A 16,467-nucleotide genomic window follows, 5' to 3' on the forward strand; every position below is an offset into this window, starting at 1 on the left:
ATTACAAAATTTGCATAAATTTGCATAAATTACCAAAATTTGCATAAATTTGTATAAAATTCAAATTTCCCGCGCACCTGCATAAATTTGCATCTATGAATAAATTTGCATAAATTTGCATAAATTTGCATAAATTGATCCAGACTACCCTGTTATCTACTCAGATGCTGTACGCTTACATTAACGGCACCAATTGCCAGAATATAGGTCATAAGACCAATGTGCACAAAAATACACACAACTGCTATTCATTAATGCGTTATACAATCTATGAAATATTGCACTTCTTAGCGCTTTTTTACTAGAATCTCTTAGTCTAGCGAAGGACGTCTAACACGCCTGTATACCTTAAAATAGCAGGGAAGCAGCAGCCTCGGCGCCGTGCACCGTGCGTGGCAACGGCCGTTCCTACACCGCCGCCTCTGCCGCCTTGCACTTCCCGACGCGGTATTTCCCTTCCAGTGGCTGGCACTCGAAGCCGCCGTGACAGGGGCACAGGAAGCTGTTGCGCTGCCGCTCCAGGAGAGGGAAGTCTGGCGTGTTGACCTTGCAGACTTGACCCTCCTTGCGCAGGCTCTTGCACACGCGGATGGGCATCTTGACGTTCCACTGCGCGCAGCAGGAGATGTCGTCACCGTCCGCGTGGATGCAATCTGCGTCAGACTGGCAAAACTGGTGGGGGAACAAGTGCGGAAGACGTTTATTTTAGCACTCAGATAGGCTATCCAAGCGTGTTCGGGACGCCCTGATTTCTTACATATATGATATGAACTTTATTCCTCAACAAAAAATCGTTCATGATACAATGTGTGGCAGTAAATCAACAAGACTACGCGGCAATATTCTAGCTACTTGTAGCTACAAAATATCATCGATGACAGTATTTGAGTTACAATACAATACAATACAAATGAGTTACACGAAAACTAGCTTTCGAGTCTTTCCCGTTTCGACTACTGAGTGCTGCGGAAACACTTAATCACGCCTGCATACATTTATACCCTTCTTCGTATCCTTCAGCTAATTACCATGCTGTCTGCCAAGCTTTTAAACATGGATGCTTTTATTCAAAGAATAAAACAATTGAGATGACATGCCTCGTTTCGTTTAGTGACCATTCAACAACCGTTAAAAATGCAAATGTTGAATTAACAGTTGAATAAAATCGAAATCAATTGAAATACCATCTCATATAATGCGAAGAGGTCACCAAGATTAATGTGTGAAACACAAGCAATTCTTTCCGTGCCAATCTGTACAGATATTAATATCCAACAAGGATAGATATCTAACTGGGATGGACGAAAACGTACTCGTTCTACAGGTACGTTCTACCAGAGGAATGAACAAAGATGTAGCTTACCCCAGTGATCGGCATCAGGCCGGATGCAAAGAAGCAGCAGGAGGAGAAGAGTAGGATCTGCAGCAGAGTCATGGTGGTGGTAGATTCTTCTGGTCGGCTGTATCGGCGAAGGAGTGGACGTGGCTTCGCTGGTCGGCTTGCGGTGTAAAACCTGCGCTGGCTCGGGTCCTTTTATCCAAAAATCTCCGCATCGAAAAAAATACATGCTAGCGATTCAAAGCCAAGTAGGCTACTTCACATCACTCACTTGTCGCTCTCCCTTTCCAAAATTTTCTGAGGACCCTCAGAATCTCGCAAACGTGTCAACGTACCTCAAAAAACGGGTATTGAAGTGTGCTTGATCCATAAGAAAATGTCCATAATGTCCATACATTATAGAGGCTTTGATAGCGGTGTTGTTACTTTCGATGACTTTCAATGACTTTTCAGAACATTTTGGATTATTGCGTAAAACACTATGAAATACAAATATGTGATGTATATTGATGATGATATTGTTCGCCCATCGTTGTCGATGACGACCCCATGCCAACTTTAGTTGCTCTTATATGTATATTAAGTATATTTTAAAAACTGCTCTGGCTAAATTATTTCAAAATAGCACAGACTGGCAGTATATAATGGAATATAAGACGATCAGTCTTTTTTTTTCTGACATACACAGAAAGGGCAAACAATCAAATGTGACAACTTAAACCACTAGTTTTGGATGCTCATGACGAGTTCTTTATAGTTTAACCAGCAGGTTGGTAAAGAAAGTAATCGTCTTCGTCAGAAGGACTATGAAATTGTCTCGCCGGAGTGTGGGGAACTGCGGATTTTGCGATATAACTCCGGAAGGCATGATTTGACGTCCATGATTTTTGGCAGGCATATTACCGCTGTTGAGGCTAAAGTCAAGTACAAGTTTCGGCTTCGTGGGGGGTCCGTGCGTCACGTTAGTGCACCTTTTGTGTTTGTGGCTTGTTAGCAAGATAACTCAAGTATTTGTAAAATGTTGATTATAATTCTTGGTGTGGTGCTTACTATTGTCAGGACCAAGGTTAAGTTCGTTACTGAGCTTCGTGGGGGGTTTCGTTGTGACTACAGGGGGCATTTTGTTAATTTTTCTTGTGAGCAGGATAACTTTTGTATGTGTGGATGGAAGTTAATGAAATTTGATAGGCATATTACTGTCGTGGTCTCCAAGATTGAGTTCAAAGATGAGAGTCGTGGAGGTCGTTATGTCCCCGTAATAGGACCTTTTGTGTTTAGAAATCCCCACCTACATCTGCTTGGAGACAGCCGACAGCTGGATATAGCTGGGGAACCCCATAATGGGATGGGATCAAATGACGTTACATTGAGGGATTGTACTATAACTTCAGCAGGGGGAGGATAGGTTGGACATATGTCAGGTTATTTTCTACGGCCACACCAAGTAATTGCTATGGATGACGTCCACTGGAGACCTTAAATCTAATTACCTTAAATTTAAGGCAAGCGCGCAATAAAAACACGAAGGGCCGAAAAACGAGATGCCTAGATTTGGAATATACTAACTGTAGAAGTACAAATGTTAGGACACAAAGAACACAAGAAACAAGTCTTCTATTTGTCATAAAGACAAATTAACAAAACAGCAGTAGTCACCCTGTTCTGATTCTTTCCTTTATAACATCTTCTCTTATTATATTTTTGCGGCGCTGTCGTGACACTTTCAACACAGTAAGAATTTCTTGAACGTTTTTTTCCAGTAACAGTCCAAACTCAAATAACGTGGGGGGGGGGCTAACACGGGTGACGACGCATCTGTATAATCTGCGGCAAACCGTTTCAGGGTGTTCTGTACCATAAAAATAGTACAGAGATTCTTTTGTTCTTTAGACCAAATTGATTATTAAAAAGAGTGAAGAATACGCATGTTAATTTCTCTAGAACGATGTACCTCTGACGAAGACATGAGATCTCCGACCTCTAGTTTACTCTGACTTAGTATCTCTAACAAAAGAATCGAGTATTCCTGAGGAAGGTTACCGAAACGTCAACAGATAAAATTCATTGGTTTTGTAGCTAAGAATCCAGTATATATGTATATCTTCAGGAAAACTCCACTCAGTCTCTGTGCAGCACATGTAACACGTTCATAAAAAACGTATCCTGTACATTGACGAAAGCACCTGATTACGCACACTAAGTACCGGAGACCTAAGGTACTTCAGTTGCCTTCACTCGCAATAATGTCGGTCGAGGACACCTGAAACTAAGCTTCAGAATTGCCTGATGTCCCGTTTACCTGCATGTATTGATTGAAGTATGAACAACGAAAGGACTCTCTTACAGAAGAACCAATCCTACGCTTCCATTTTTACAAAATTGACATTTATAGATTTATAGGGACCATTGGGGAGCGGTTGCAAGACTAGTTGAGTACGTTGAGCGGTTGAAGATCACTTGAGGACCTTTTAAACAAGCTCAGGCGGGCGGCAACGTGCGAATTTTCTACCTCGCTAGGGAAGTGTAGAGGTTGATGTAGACATCATTTGGTTGTGTTAGAGCTGTATTTTTGCCTTCCGATTCATACTACTATCATTACGGTGATTACGCTTGGGTGTTTTCCTCGTTTGGTCTTGGTCTGATTAAAGGTTCAAAATTTATTGTCGACTTATTTGAATTATGAACCAGTTGGTTCATAATGTTGATGCTGGTCTGTTGATCCCATTGCTCCTATTGTAACATTTGGGGCTATCATAGGATGTCTAGGCCTGTTCATTTTTTCTCTGTCGTTTCATGCTTTTTCTGAAAAAAACTGAGAACCTACAAATCAAATTGGTTTGGCCTAAGTGTTAAGTTGATAAGAAGATGAGAAAGAGACCTACTCATGCCGAACGATGACGTGGCCTGCAGGGGTCAGCAGGGTCGGGTGCAGCTGGACGATATCGACTTCTGCCAGTGACATCATCTGGACATGCGGCTTCCACACCTGGACTTCATCCGACAGAAGCACCAGCTGATCTGTCAGGTTGGACAGTCGACGGTCTTCCCATTCACACACACGGAAAAACTGCATTTCAAACGTCTGTGGAATACAAAAGTACGTACATGTAACTGTTTCATAAAGTACCATGCTATCTTTATCTATTAGGATTATTATTTATTTACTTGTATTTAAGTTTGGCATTCAATTTTAGCAAATTGGTTTTTAATGGGGCACAGTATACAGAGCATTAAAATCATTAGTATAATGTATAGTAGTAGAGTAGTGTAATAGTAAAGGAAGTAAGGTCTGTGACAACATTGTAACATAAGTAACAGAGAATTGATACATAAATACACATTCAAATAACTGAAAGTATATCTTGAGATTAGATACGGCAAGCAAATCTTACCAATGGTTTTATTTTTCAAAATACAACAATGTGTATCAATCCGAGAAATTCTCAGAAGATTGTAAGAGCTATTTCATTATCTTTCTAAATGTTTGAATTGTTGAGTTGTTAAATGTAGATATCGCAGATAAGATTGACATTTCTTCAACAGAAATGAGGATGGATGTTTCACGTTACCATAGTTTTCTCCGAGAATCCTCCCAAGCTCTGAATGAAAATTGCACACCGGACATCTACCATCGACCCTAGAAAAGACATACATCAATGACTCCCCTAGGCACACATACATCTTTGTACATCTGACAAACTTTAATAGTAACGTTAACATGTAAACTACATGCACCATACTCTACGAAGACTGACAGTATATTCGTTGCGTAATGTTTACGGACACCTGTTGGTATTCTAGAGCTTACCTTTCAATCAATTGCTTTATGTTCATGATAGAAGAGCTTCCGTAGCCAATACTCATAATGATTGTCTCTTGAAAATATATGAAGAGGTGTTGGTGCCACAACGTGCCCAGTTTTATCACTTTAGGGAAATGCTCGGCGTTATTTTCGTCGCTAAGTGTTACATGATTTAGAACGTGTGCCATATGGCGTCAAACAACACGTAAACACTTCTATAGCACGATGATGATATTACTGGTCTCTCGGTCATTGAGATCATTGGAAAACCTTTTCGAAGTTTTCGGAAGTTGTTGTCAAAGTATTGGAAGGTGATGATGCCCCATATGGCCCAGTTAACATGAAGTGAATAAAAAATATCAATCTTAGGATATAGTATGTATATACCATTGCCAAAGGGTATCGTCGAATCTATTCTACAAACAACACAGGCCATGTTTATTTGGTTGCATGTATGACGCATGCGGTTATTTTTTTTACCTCTCTGTTTGGGCGCCCTTTTGTCATTATAACCTTTGGGTAAGCGAATTGTCGTTTCATCATTTTCATACGCAGTGCTAGAGTCCAGCTCTCTGAAAAAAATACAGGAATAAATTAAGGCACGATATAGTACCTAGCTGTACGTATATAAAAGTCAGTGAACAAAAACTTGGATCATGGGGATAGTAAGATGTGCAATGCAGTGGGCGAATACAGTTATCTATGGTATGGCGTAACCGTTGCTCGGTCGTAACACCAGAGATGTACCCTATTCGATATAGAAGTATGTTACATATGAATTATCTAGTTTTGAAACGTTGTTCTTATTGCAGGTTAGATGTACTTGTCGACGACGTGTAAAATACTCACGGTAAGTTCTTCCCTAATATCGATACTGGGCAGTTACTTACGGTTGAATTCTTACCCCACCAGCCATTACAAACCACATATGTTTAGTAATTAAAAACCAAATATGAAGACAAAAACAAAATCATACTATAACTCACTCATTGGCACCGTGTGTAACCAACAGAGCTGCAGTAAGTATGGCCACCCAAGTCCATGTGTTCATCTTGGTGGTTATCATGTACAGGGATTTGATGGCGGCAATATATTTTTAGTACCCGGGAACATGGTGTGTGATATCTTTAGCCATGCTGTCTACGTATCTCCGGTGTCATGTTCGGTTAGGGGAAGGGGTCAATATGATACGTGAGTTACATATGATATTTCCCCTTTGAATAGATAAAGAACGAGACTTTTACATCGTGAGGCATAGAAGATTATACAATTGTAGTTTATGTTGGTAGCTGATGATTTATGAAAACCTTTGCAACATGCATTACTACTCATAAAGATGATTTTATTTTGCAATTTGATAGCATGCAAATGTACTTCACCGGCTGTAATTTTCTTGCAATATTGGGAACATACGCTAGGGGGCGCTTTCAATAGAAAGGGCTGATGGGAAAAATTCCTCTTTGTGAGGTCGTTCAAAATGGCGGCGCCAAATGAAAGTTTGCGGACTTGAAGAAACAATTCGTCGTTGTACGTCCTCATATTAAGCAGTATGCCGTCATGAAGAAGCCATTCCATCGGACATTGAGGACACTGCCGTGTGAGTCACAGATTTCTACGTATTCAGTTTGTAACTGTTTTATTTGTTAGCAGAGTTTGCCCCCCTCCCCCAAATATAATTTATGTTGTTTACATGACAAAATTTGCTGTGTTGTTTAGATCATTATAATTGCCGTATTACTGTCTCAGCTAAACCAAGTTTTGTAGGAGGAAACGACACCACAATTGCGATCAATGCCATAGTCTTTCTGTAGGTAAAAGTACACTTTGTGGAACGTGATCTAATTGTGTGTAATCAAATAAAAGTTTCCAACCTACGCCCACAACGCAAATAGTCGTGCAGGTATGTTTTCTAAAACGAGTGCAAAGTGTTACATTGTGACGATACCAACATAGAACACGATCGATATGTAGCACAAAGGTATAAGCCTATTCGGGACTTACTTGCTTTAAAATATATATGGAGCTTCATATATATAAGTTATAACAGTTATAACTTCATGATAAAACTAAAAGAAAACTGTAAACTAAATCTGAAATGAAATCTGAAGAAAGGTGAACATTATCAAATTGTGTTTATAGGAAATTCATTTATCTTCTTGGTATAAGGGGAAAGTATGTTTTGAACTTTTCTCTGTGTTTTACATATATGTTCATGGTTGAAATAATTCTAATTTCTATAGTACTAGTGTAGTCATAATACTTTAGAAAAGCATATTTACAAATCATGGCTTGTATTACTCACACAAGAGGTTAGAGACTTACTATATACATGTATTGAGTTAGTGCAGTTAAGTTAAATGAAACCATGATGTCACCTTTCCAGGACCCATGATGCACCTGAATCTGGAGGTCCTGGCATCAGCCTCCATCAAGAGGAAGAAACCCTGGCCTCGGCTGACATGGGTGGGACAGGTACATACAAGACTGTACAATGGTATACAGCACATATAACACTGTAACGGCATAGCCAGCGTAACACACCAGCTTCACAGGCACACAGCATGACAGTAGCAGGCTACTACATGTAGCTACATGGTACAAATTACACCGACCTGTTACATAGTTCTAACCTTTGCACATTCTAACCATTACTGTAAATGTTGTTTAAAGATATACCTACTTGTAGTGATGACGCTCCTACTGCACTAGGCAGTGTGTTTCCCCTGATGAAGTAAACAAACAAACAAACAAACAAGATATACTAACTCCAGTGCCATGTATGTTGTTCAGGAGAAGGAGAGCCTGTTACTGATGGACCATCGTCGTCTGAGTCTACTGTATCTGCCGTCAGGGAAAACCAAGAGGAAGATCACCAAAGTCAACAAGATGCTTCCCAACACCTTATGTATGAACACCTCTAGCAATGGTGGGTCCAATTTTCTGTACTTCAACAAGCACCGTTTACTGATAAATGTTTTGCATGTCAGCATGAAAGCTCATCTGTATGTGTTGATGAGTTTCAAAATGAAGTTTTAAAACTTAAGATGAACCCAGCAAAGATAGGTCACCTCAAATTTTTGCTTGCTCTTCCGTCAACCCTTTTCAGGTTATGATTTAATTTCTCTGAAGAAGGTTGATGAAAGAGCAACCAAAAATTTTAGGTGAGCTGTCTTTGCCGTGTTGATCTCAAGTATCAAAACTTTATTACGTTTTGCAGGATCTTACCTCGCCGGCCTCCTGACAACAGGAGAAGTGTTTGTGTGGCACAAGGACACAGACCTGCTGAGAACAACTGCCCCCCTCCCCAACATGGAGGACAATACCGGTACCTCACAAACAAGTCAGTATTGTATATTCATGTTAACTTTTGCAGAAGGAATATTTTTTCCCTCAGTTTCTTCTTCTATCTCTTCTCCAAACAAATAAGGTCAATGACCTGGACCAGACGTCTGTCACCATGGTAACAGGTGGTCTTGTATCACATTATGTAGCAGAGAGGCTGCTCACCTTGTATAAGAATGTATTCCACTGTGAGTAATAGATAATATTTGACAGTGCAATTAGTTTTTGGGTTATACTAGGTGAAGGTAAACATTATGCATTTGCACTACAAATGTTACCTTTCTAGTTCATAATGTTTCTCTCTGTTTGCCCTTGTTTGAGGTGAAAATTCATATTCATCTGCCACTTCTTGTTTTCTATCAAACTGAAAGATTTTTTTGTTGTCTGCTTTTGTCAAGGCTCAAGAAGACACCATGTCTATATCTCCAACGAGGGAGGAAAGATCCTTGTCCTTCGTAAGGATGGAAAGCTGCACATCTGGCAGAAGGATCAACATTCCTCCCCCTTAGCTTCCCCACAGAAGGCCACAGGAAAGATAACAGAACTGTCAGGCAGTTGGTATGAAGTAGGGGGAGGAAAGACCCAACTTCCAGGGGCAGACTGTAAGGAGGTGGCTGTTGATGCTGTTTTCTTCCAAGATCAGGTTTGGACATGTTCTTTCCTTTTGCCTCAAAAAGAAGGACTGTCTTATCAGTGTGATTGTTATTTAATACTTAGGACAGTGTTGTCAGTGTGAATGTTATTCAGTACCAAGGACAGTATTGTCAATCTGAATGTTATTCGGTACCACAGTATACTATTAGGTGATAGAAAAAAAACATAACCTCAAAATAAAATGCCTGCTTTACTTTTGTGTTCACCACAGGTCCAAGGCAACTGCTGCACATGTTCCTTTGTGTTTAACAATGGAAGGACCTTTACTGTGTCAACTGCCTTTCTCCACTGGCACGAGAAGGCTGATGCTTTTGCTCATGGGTAAGATACAAAAAGTGAATTTTCTGGTCATCTCTTTACAAAGTAGGTTGAATCAACCCTACTAGTACTCTATTTCAAATAAGTGCCATTCAGGAAGTGGAGGTGCCAAAATATGAGGCCTTAAAGTAAAGATGTGCTTAGAGGCTTAAAACACAGCTGTCAGCCATGTTTGTTTACATTCTGGTAGTTTATGGTGGTACCACAAACTGAATGTGCCTGATGTGTGCTATTTAGCACCAACCATATGATTGTTTTTCCTCCCAGGCCTGAGCCATTTTCGGTGATGTGGACTGTTGCCCAGCGCCCCCTACCAGCTGCAGTACCAGACAGTGCCAGGGGGGCCTACCTGGCCTGTTACACCCATGATGGACAGGTGCTGGCTGTTGCATGTAACCAGTGGCAGCCAAAGGACACAAAGGTACAATGTCAGCTGTGTTGGTAGTAATCATAGTAAAATGCTAAACTTTATTCCAACACAAGGGGTACACAAGGATCAAATTTTCAACAACCACTGTCGCCTTCATCAGGATAAGTAATGACCAATCACATAATCCGCAAGAGTTACAGACACCTGACCTGTTCACACGAGATTTTACGGATACGTGATGTTAGCAATCGGTCAAACGTGCTAAGCAGTCTATGTTGTCCACGGTCTCTGTTTAGTGATGGCTGAAGTGCCCTGATATGTATAGCCTCCTTTATTCCTCTTTTTAGAGGTATAAAGGAGTCCATAAAGGAAAATCAAAAGCCATCCTAGAAATACATCCTACAGTCAGTAACATCACCCATGTTACATCAGTCCAACATACTTTACAGCTCTGAGTGACAATGAAAACTTGTGTTCCAGGTGATGTTTGTGTCTGTGTTGACATCCACTGCTGTGGAAGCCGACATGCAGAGCTGTGGAGCTAAAACATATGACCTTCCTCCAAAGATACTCAGGTACAGATACTCTGAAAGACCATTACTATGGCTATCTGTCTATATTTGTCTCTCTTTCTCTCTCTATATATAACAGAGGAACTTTGCATATAATTGCACTGCACTCCTCTTTTTCTAATCTTTTGCCTGCCAATGGCAACAGGTTGTGTCTGTCCTTGGTGCTGACTTAGTCGCTGCTATCTTTCTGTGGATTATCAATAGAAAGATGATATTAAGTATGTCTTAAATGAGTATTGAGTATGTCTTCTATGTCTTATCCTTTCTTTAAGAACCTACTGGATCTGTGGGATGAGGTGGACATGGGATGACTTGCTGCTGGTCTGCATCACCAAGCGAGGGTCAGTGGTCATCTTGACCCGTCTTGGAGAACCTCTCACACTGACCACTCACGGCTGTTCAGTAGAGATGGGACCTAGCCTGTACCTGCCTCTACACCCTCTCATCATGTACAGGTATATAACTTTGCAGTGGAGATCATTCTGGTGCCTGTAACATTCAAAATTACCTGCACCAGTCAAAATAGGTGGTGGCAGGTGCAGAAAAAAGAAAGTTCGTGGTACAGAAGGGACCCTGAAAACCGTGAACATTATGTACCATAAAAATCAGGAATTACAGTGTCAGTAGTAGACTATCAGTGCTTTAATATGTTTAAACTATTACATCTCACATCTGTACTTACACAATGATTATAACTTTGAGCACTGGTGTGTTTCTCTATCCTAGCCCAGGTCAGGAAAACATTCACCCCTCCAAGATGGCCTCCCAAACCTCCCCTCCCTCCACCTCCGAAGTCGACCCTCTGAAACAGCGATTCTCCATCACCACCCATCCCCGCCTTCCCATCATCCTCTGCTCTGACGGCTACATGGTGACGGCCATGCAGTTACCAAGGGATCTTACGACGGCAAACGCCTTGAAGAGTCTCTGTGTGGAAGCTAACCGCGTGCTCGCTACTCTTGGTGTTCAGCCCAAGTTGGGATCTACCCTGACAAGGGTGTTTGGTCAGGATAGTGTCGGCGACAAGGGAAAGGGTGTGAAACAGTGGAGAAAAGTGGCAGCCGGTCTAAAGTTGTCCGACACCAACCGAACAGGAGAGACAAACAGTTTCTCCAGCGCAAAGAGGTCGACAGTAAAGAAAGGAGGGCTGCCGAGGTACTCTTTTGAAGAGCCAACCGACAGCGGGGATCTCAGCCAATCAGAAAGCGACTTATCAACCGTCGGAGCAAACACGAGCAAAGCGGGACTCGCTAGTGGCGATGAGGGAAAGATATTCTTTGGAGATCATGATTTGGTGAACGACACCGTAGTTCGGCCAGAGAAAGCGAAGACACCTTCAGAACTAGCCGAAAGTGTGTCCTGTACCCTACTCTGTGCATGGGGCCTCAGTCTGTCATATAGCGGTCAGTGGACTTGGGAACTAGAGGTCATCACCAGGCACATAGTGGACTGTCTGGTTAAGCTGGTCAGCCGTCTCTTGCAAGCTGAGGGAGGGAAGGAAGAGAAGAAGAAGAAAGGGAAGACAAAGAAGGAACATCCGGGGGTTTCAAAGGCGCTTGTGTTGTTCCGACATGCCATGAATATGACCAACTGGGACTCAGTTCACCAGCACTGCTTACCTTGTGCAGTAAGGCTGGTGGACGGGGTCACAGGTCAGCTGCTGGGAAGGGTCAGAGGTCGTGACATAGGGGTCAGAAGTCAGCTGGAAACCCTGGCAGGATGTCAGTATCTGCTGAAGTTCGCTGAAGAGAGGCTGAACAGAGCATACCTGTGGAATCCTGGGATAGGTGGAAAACTAACGCATGGAAGGTAGTTCTTTACCTATAAACTTGCTTGCTGCCATGGCAACATAAGTGCAATCATTTATGTTTTCATCAGATGAGATTCAGCTGCAAATTTATGATACATGATGTTTTGTATTTCTTTCTGTTTGCCTATGATTGTTTGTTTTCCAACAGTGGCTCAGAAAGACTAACAGCCCTAGGTTGCAAGATGCAAGGCAAGCCTGGCCAAAAGTATGTTTGAATTTTTGAATTCATTATGTAGTGTCTGTTTTCATCACATGTGTACATGACGGTGTATATATTATATGGTATAGTTTATTTGTGGTCATTTCTTAGCACATCTGGCACTAAAATATTTAGATCGCAGTACTTACCATATCTAGGAGAAAAGAGAAATACCATATATGTTTTCTCTGCATCAGGCTAGCCAAAAGCTGGAAGCTGCTGTACAACCTAACGGTGAAGCAGTACCTCTCACTGAAGACAGGGGGCTCTGCTAGACCATCAGAAAAGAGAGCAACTCTGAGTCTGTTAGGCCAGCTCCAGCACCAGCTACAAACACTGGGTTGTGGCATAGGAGGAGCCAAGAAGGCTAAGTCTGATCCAAGTATGTGGTGTCTCTTGCTGTTTGTATTCTGTTTTGAGTCTTAAGTGAATTCAAGAGCAAGTTCAGCATAGCTTTTACTTGAAGTTGTTCAAATTTTCCTCTAAAGCCTCTGTTTTTCAAGTGGATGGTTTTTTTTAAGCCAATCAGATACTACTAGATGGCGACACCACCCAAGCTTTGCACCAATGGGAGGAGAAACTCCAGTCCCTGCAAGACAAACCAGAAACCCCACAATCAGTTGCCATGGAAACCATCACCCTCCTGTCCATCCTGTACACCCACCTGTTACAGTACAACCTGGGTGCTGCCCTCCTATTGGTCCAGTCTTTGATTGACAGCTGGGATGGGGAGAGCTCCACCAATCAGAGGCCATCAAAGGTGGTTGAAGGGGGAGGAGACTTTGATGGCCAGGAGGGTTGGGGTGTTCTGAGGAAGGCGGCGAGACCCGTGGTGCGAACGTTAGCCCGGTTTATGGCAGCGTATTTCAGTAACAAACAGCTGTATGTGTACCCGCTACATGCAGCCAGGCCACTACCACCTGTTCACCTGGAAATGGGTGCAGGTGGGTGCTTCTTTTATCCTTGGATTTTTGTTTAAAATATTTTACATTGTACTAAAAAGTATCATGAAAAAATCAGGAATTACAATATTGGTGGTCTTTAATTCTCTAGGCCCCCGAGCAACCCCACTTCACCATACGGAGGTGTCCTCTGCAGTCAGAAGACAGAGCCTGTCCGATGTGTGGACTGCAAACTTCACCATGGAGCTCCTGCTGCTGTGTGGACAGGCACCAGAGGCCGTGTGGTTAGCCAGCCAACTGGGAGACTGGAAGGGGGCCTTCATGTTGGCTGTATCATACCTGGACTACTTAAAGACCACCCCTGCCTCTACCAAGTAAGGGAAAATCCAAAATTAGTTGCGGGCTGAATATTTCATACAGTTATGTATTTCAGAATCACTTGTAAAAAGGGCAGGACTGTGTCCCTGAGGCATTGCCAAAAATGTTGTTTGAATCAGTGATTTATGATATTTTTTTGTGTTTTTCTTCCCCAGACTTAACCAGTCACTACAGCTGCCAGACAGTCTCCATCCTCTGGCCCTGCTGCAGGGCAGGCTGGTGTCGTTCCTATCCAAATCACCAGGTGGCGCTGAAAGCACACATGCTGCCATGGAGGGGACCTCACATGCTCTCAAGAGAACTGCTTCCACAGGTGAAGAAATACATCATAATCTTTAAAGGCCTTTTGAAAAAGATGTCTCTAGAAAGTGTGTTCAAAATCAGACAAAAATGCAAACAACATATTTAGCAAACATTGGTCTCTTTTTTTGTTAGTTGTACATGTAGTGTGATTTTGTTGTAGTGTTTCCAGGTGACCTGTAGTGTTATACTAAGCTTATAATGCACACATTTGTAGTATCCTCTTCTCAATCTATACTTCAGTTCTTGAAAAATTTCCTTTGAGGATTTTATTTAGAAAGATTATCACATGATGCCATTTTCATAGCATTGTCATAATAGTCCATCTGAAATTCATCACACTCACAGTATTTTTTAACCAAATTTTTCAGGTTCCCTGAACTTTGATGAAGACTCCAACACTGACCAGGTGTGTCGCAGCCTGCAGGACCTGTTTACGGCGGCAACCGTTGCCGGGGCGGAGGCCGTACCCTGGTTACTGGAGAGGGTGGTCGGACAGATGCAGGCAGTGTGCTCCAGGCTCAGCACAGAGGTGCCAGCAGGGCTGTACCTCCCCGCTCCTCCATTGTACCTGCCCCAGCCAGCATCTATATCAGAGGTTAGGGCTAGTCCATTACAAACTTAAAGGGGTGTTTTTTAATCAAATATGTAGGTATATTAGAAGTTTTGATACAGGGAGAATTTTCTTTGTCATTCCATTTTTAGAATTTTTGTTTAGTGCTGTCTTCTCAACTTTCATTATAATGTCCTTTGCCAATATTAATGTTGAAGAAATTTCTTGTACTGGTCTTACTCAAACTCATATCATTGATTTAACCCTTTCCCCACCGAGATAGCCATTTCAAATAGCTAACCCTATAATATCAAGGATACCTTGATATAGGGTTATACAGCAGGGAGCAGGTTGATAGACTATATACTGTTGAAGTAAAGCCCCCTGACCAGGACCAAACCCTGTCTCTCAGATGGTTCAGTGTTAACATGTTTTCCTATACTGTAGGAGTATGTGGACCCAGATGTCAGACATGAGAAGGACCTGAGGAGAGAGATGGCGCACCTGACACAGCTGGCCCTGGTGCTGCTGCAGGCTGCCGGCTGTCAGCTGCCCTGTGCCAGGTGGTACCTGCAGCAGCTGCTGCAGGCTAGGCAGGTGTATAACAAGAAGGTAGCTTGACATATTCAACTACCTCAGGCAATCTTGTTAAACACTAACCTGTGTCAAAGCAACATATTACTAGTATTGTTGCCTTAGCTGCAATTTCTGAAAAGATCAGAGTGTGCTGCTGCACATTGACAATGGCTGAATTCAATTCATCTTCACTTTGTGGTACCGTAAACTATAGACCTACAATAGACACACACACATGCTTCTCCTTTTGTGTATTGTACTTAGAGTTACTGTTGTCTATATATTTGCTTTACTTTGCTGTTTGGAGCTTCATTCCCGTATATTAGATATTTTTCTTGAGTTTGTTTATCATGTTTTTCTAAGCATAACGAGTATAGAGTGTATTTCTCGGTTTCTTTTTCACTCTAGATCAAGAAGCTCCCATCCAACAGTCTAATAGAGATGCCAGAAGGTCTGGCCACACTGTTGGCCACTGGCCAAGACTTCAGAACCTCACCTAGCACAGCTCAGCCCCAGGGCAGTCTGTCAGCACCATCTCAGTCCCGGGACACTCTGCCAGAGCCAACCCTGAGTGTCGTTACATCCTTTCGTCGGCTGTGTGGGCTGCTGTGGATGTTAGAGGTCAGAGAGAGGCTCTCACTATGTGGGAGGAAGCTGCAAACACTCCGGGAACAGGCATTCCAAAAGGTGAGATGATTCTAATGTCGTATAATACCAAAATCAATTCCGTAGGAAAAGAAGAAAATTTGAAGAATGAAGAGTCTATTATTTGCCATACCATATCTGTGTATTTAGTCATTTGTTCAATCTTCCTTAAAACATATATTTCTAATGAAGGCAACTTTTTTTTGCCAAACTTTTTTACTCACACGCATCAGTTTTGGGATTCCTAGAGGATGGCTTCCATATAATCAAATCAACATGGCCTTATCTATTTTCTATTTTTCCTGAAGCCTGGCGGCAGTGATGGAGAGGAACTTGAGCTGTGTAAGACAGCGTTGGACTGGGCCCTCTGCATGCTGCCCTTTGCTGACTACTTGGATGCTGAAGACGACTTACAAGACATTGTGCTGTCTTTGGTAGGAGAGCTGCCCATGACAAGAACGACAGGTGGGTGTCTTACCACATGTTGTTTATTCTTAAAGAGGCTTCTTATATATTAGCTTTTAGCATGTAAGTGTGGCCATGTGGCATACCAGAAATAGCAGAGTAACAAGAGACCAAGAGGTCTTGGGTTCGAATCCAGCCATGAAACTGATCTTACGCCCTTGGAAAAGGCACTTAACACGACTTTCCTCACTTCACTAATAATAGGTGAAAATGAGTACCTAGATTCGCTTAGGGATGTCCCT

The 16,467-nt window shown here is 42.2% G+C and overlaps 3 protein-coding genes across 3 annotated transcripts in view; 1 reads left to right on the forward strand and 2 right to left on the reverse strand.

Annotated features, from left to right (window-relative positions):
• Nucleotides 1-4,363, reverse strand: part of LOC109482031 (glycine receptor subunit alpha-1-like) — a 14,207-nt gene extending 9,844 nt beyond the window's left edge. The window contains exon 1 of the mRNA XM_019784682.1: nt 4,222-4,363. Coding sequence (XP_019640241.1) covers nt 4,222-4,304 — 83 coding nt within the window. The 5' untranslated portion in view covers nt 4,305-4,363. The remainder of the gene's footprint in view (nt 1-4,221) is intronic.
• LOC109482064 lies at nt 409-1,435 on the reverse strand. Its single transcript, XM_019784724.1, has 2 exons — nt 1,364-1,435; nt 409-672 (listed from the first exon to the last, which is right to left on the reverse strand). Exons 1-2 carry the CDS (start codon nt 1,433-1,435, stop codon nt 409-411), a joined length of 336 nt encoding a protein of 111 aa, XP_019640283.1.
• Nucleotides 4,364-6,693: 2,330 nt separating the features above from the next.
• Nucleotides 6,694-16,467, forward strand: part of LOC109482066 (protein JBTS17-like) — a 29,741-nt gene continuing 19,967 nt past the window's right edge. Inside the window, exons 1-19 of the mRNA XM_019784727.1 lie at nt 6,694-6,738; nt 7,525-7,613; nt 7,932-8,067; nt 8,359-8,481; nt 8,882-9,126; nt 9,349-9,458; nt 9,723-9,876; nt 10,306-10,400; nt 10,670-10,852; nt 11,124-12,206; nt 12,356-12,412; nt 12,604-12,788; nt 12,928-13,350; nt 13,460-13,682; nt 13,842-13,999; nt 14,358-14,584; nt 14,987-15,151; nt 15,524-15,802; nt 16,069-16,225. Of these exons, the coding sequence (XP_019640286.1) occupies nt 7,530-7,613; nt 7,932-8,067; nt 8,359-8,481; nt 8,882-9,126; nt 9,349-9,458; nt 9,723-9,876; nt 10,306-10,400; nt 10,670-10,852; nt 11,124-12,206; nt 12,356-12,412; nt 12,604-12,788; nt 12,928-13,350; nt 13,460-13,682; nt 13,842-13,999; nt 14,358-14,584; nt 14,987-15,151; nt 15,524-15,802; nt 16,069-16,225 (4,087 nt within the window). The 5' untranslated portion in view covers nt 6,694-6,738; nt 7,525-7,529. The remainder of the gene's footprint in view (nt 6,739-7,524; nt 7,614-7,931; nt 8,068-8,358; nt 8,482-8,881; nt 9,127-9,348; nt 9,459-9,722; nt 9,877-10,305; nt 10,401-10,669; nt 10,853-11,123; nt 12,207-12,355; nt 12,413-12,603; nt 12,789-12,927; nt 13,351-13,459; nt 13,683-13,841; nt 14,000-14,357; nt 14,585-14,986; nt 15,152-15,523; nt 15,803-16,068; nt 16,226-16,467) is intronic.

Source organism: Branchiostoma belcheri, unplaced genomic scaffold (assembly GCF_001625305.1).
Source record: "Branchiostoma belcheri isolate BF01 breed outbred unplaced genomic scaffold, Haploidv18h27 scaffold59, whole genome shotgun sequence".
NCBI classification, from domain to species: domain Eukaryota; kingdom Metazoa; phylum Chordata; class Leptocardii; order Amphioxiformes; family Branchiostomatidae; genus Branchiostoma; species Branchiostoma belcheri.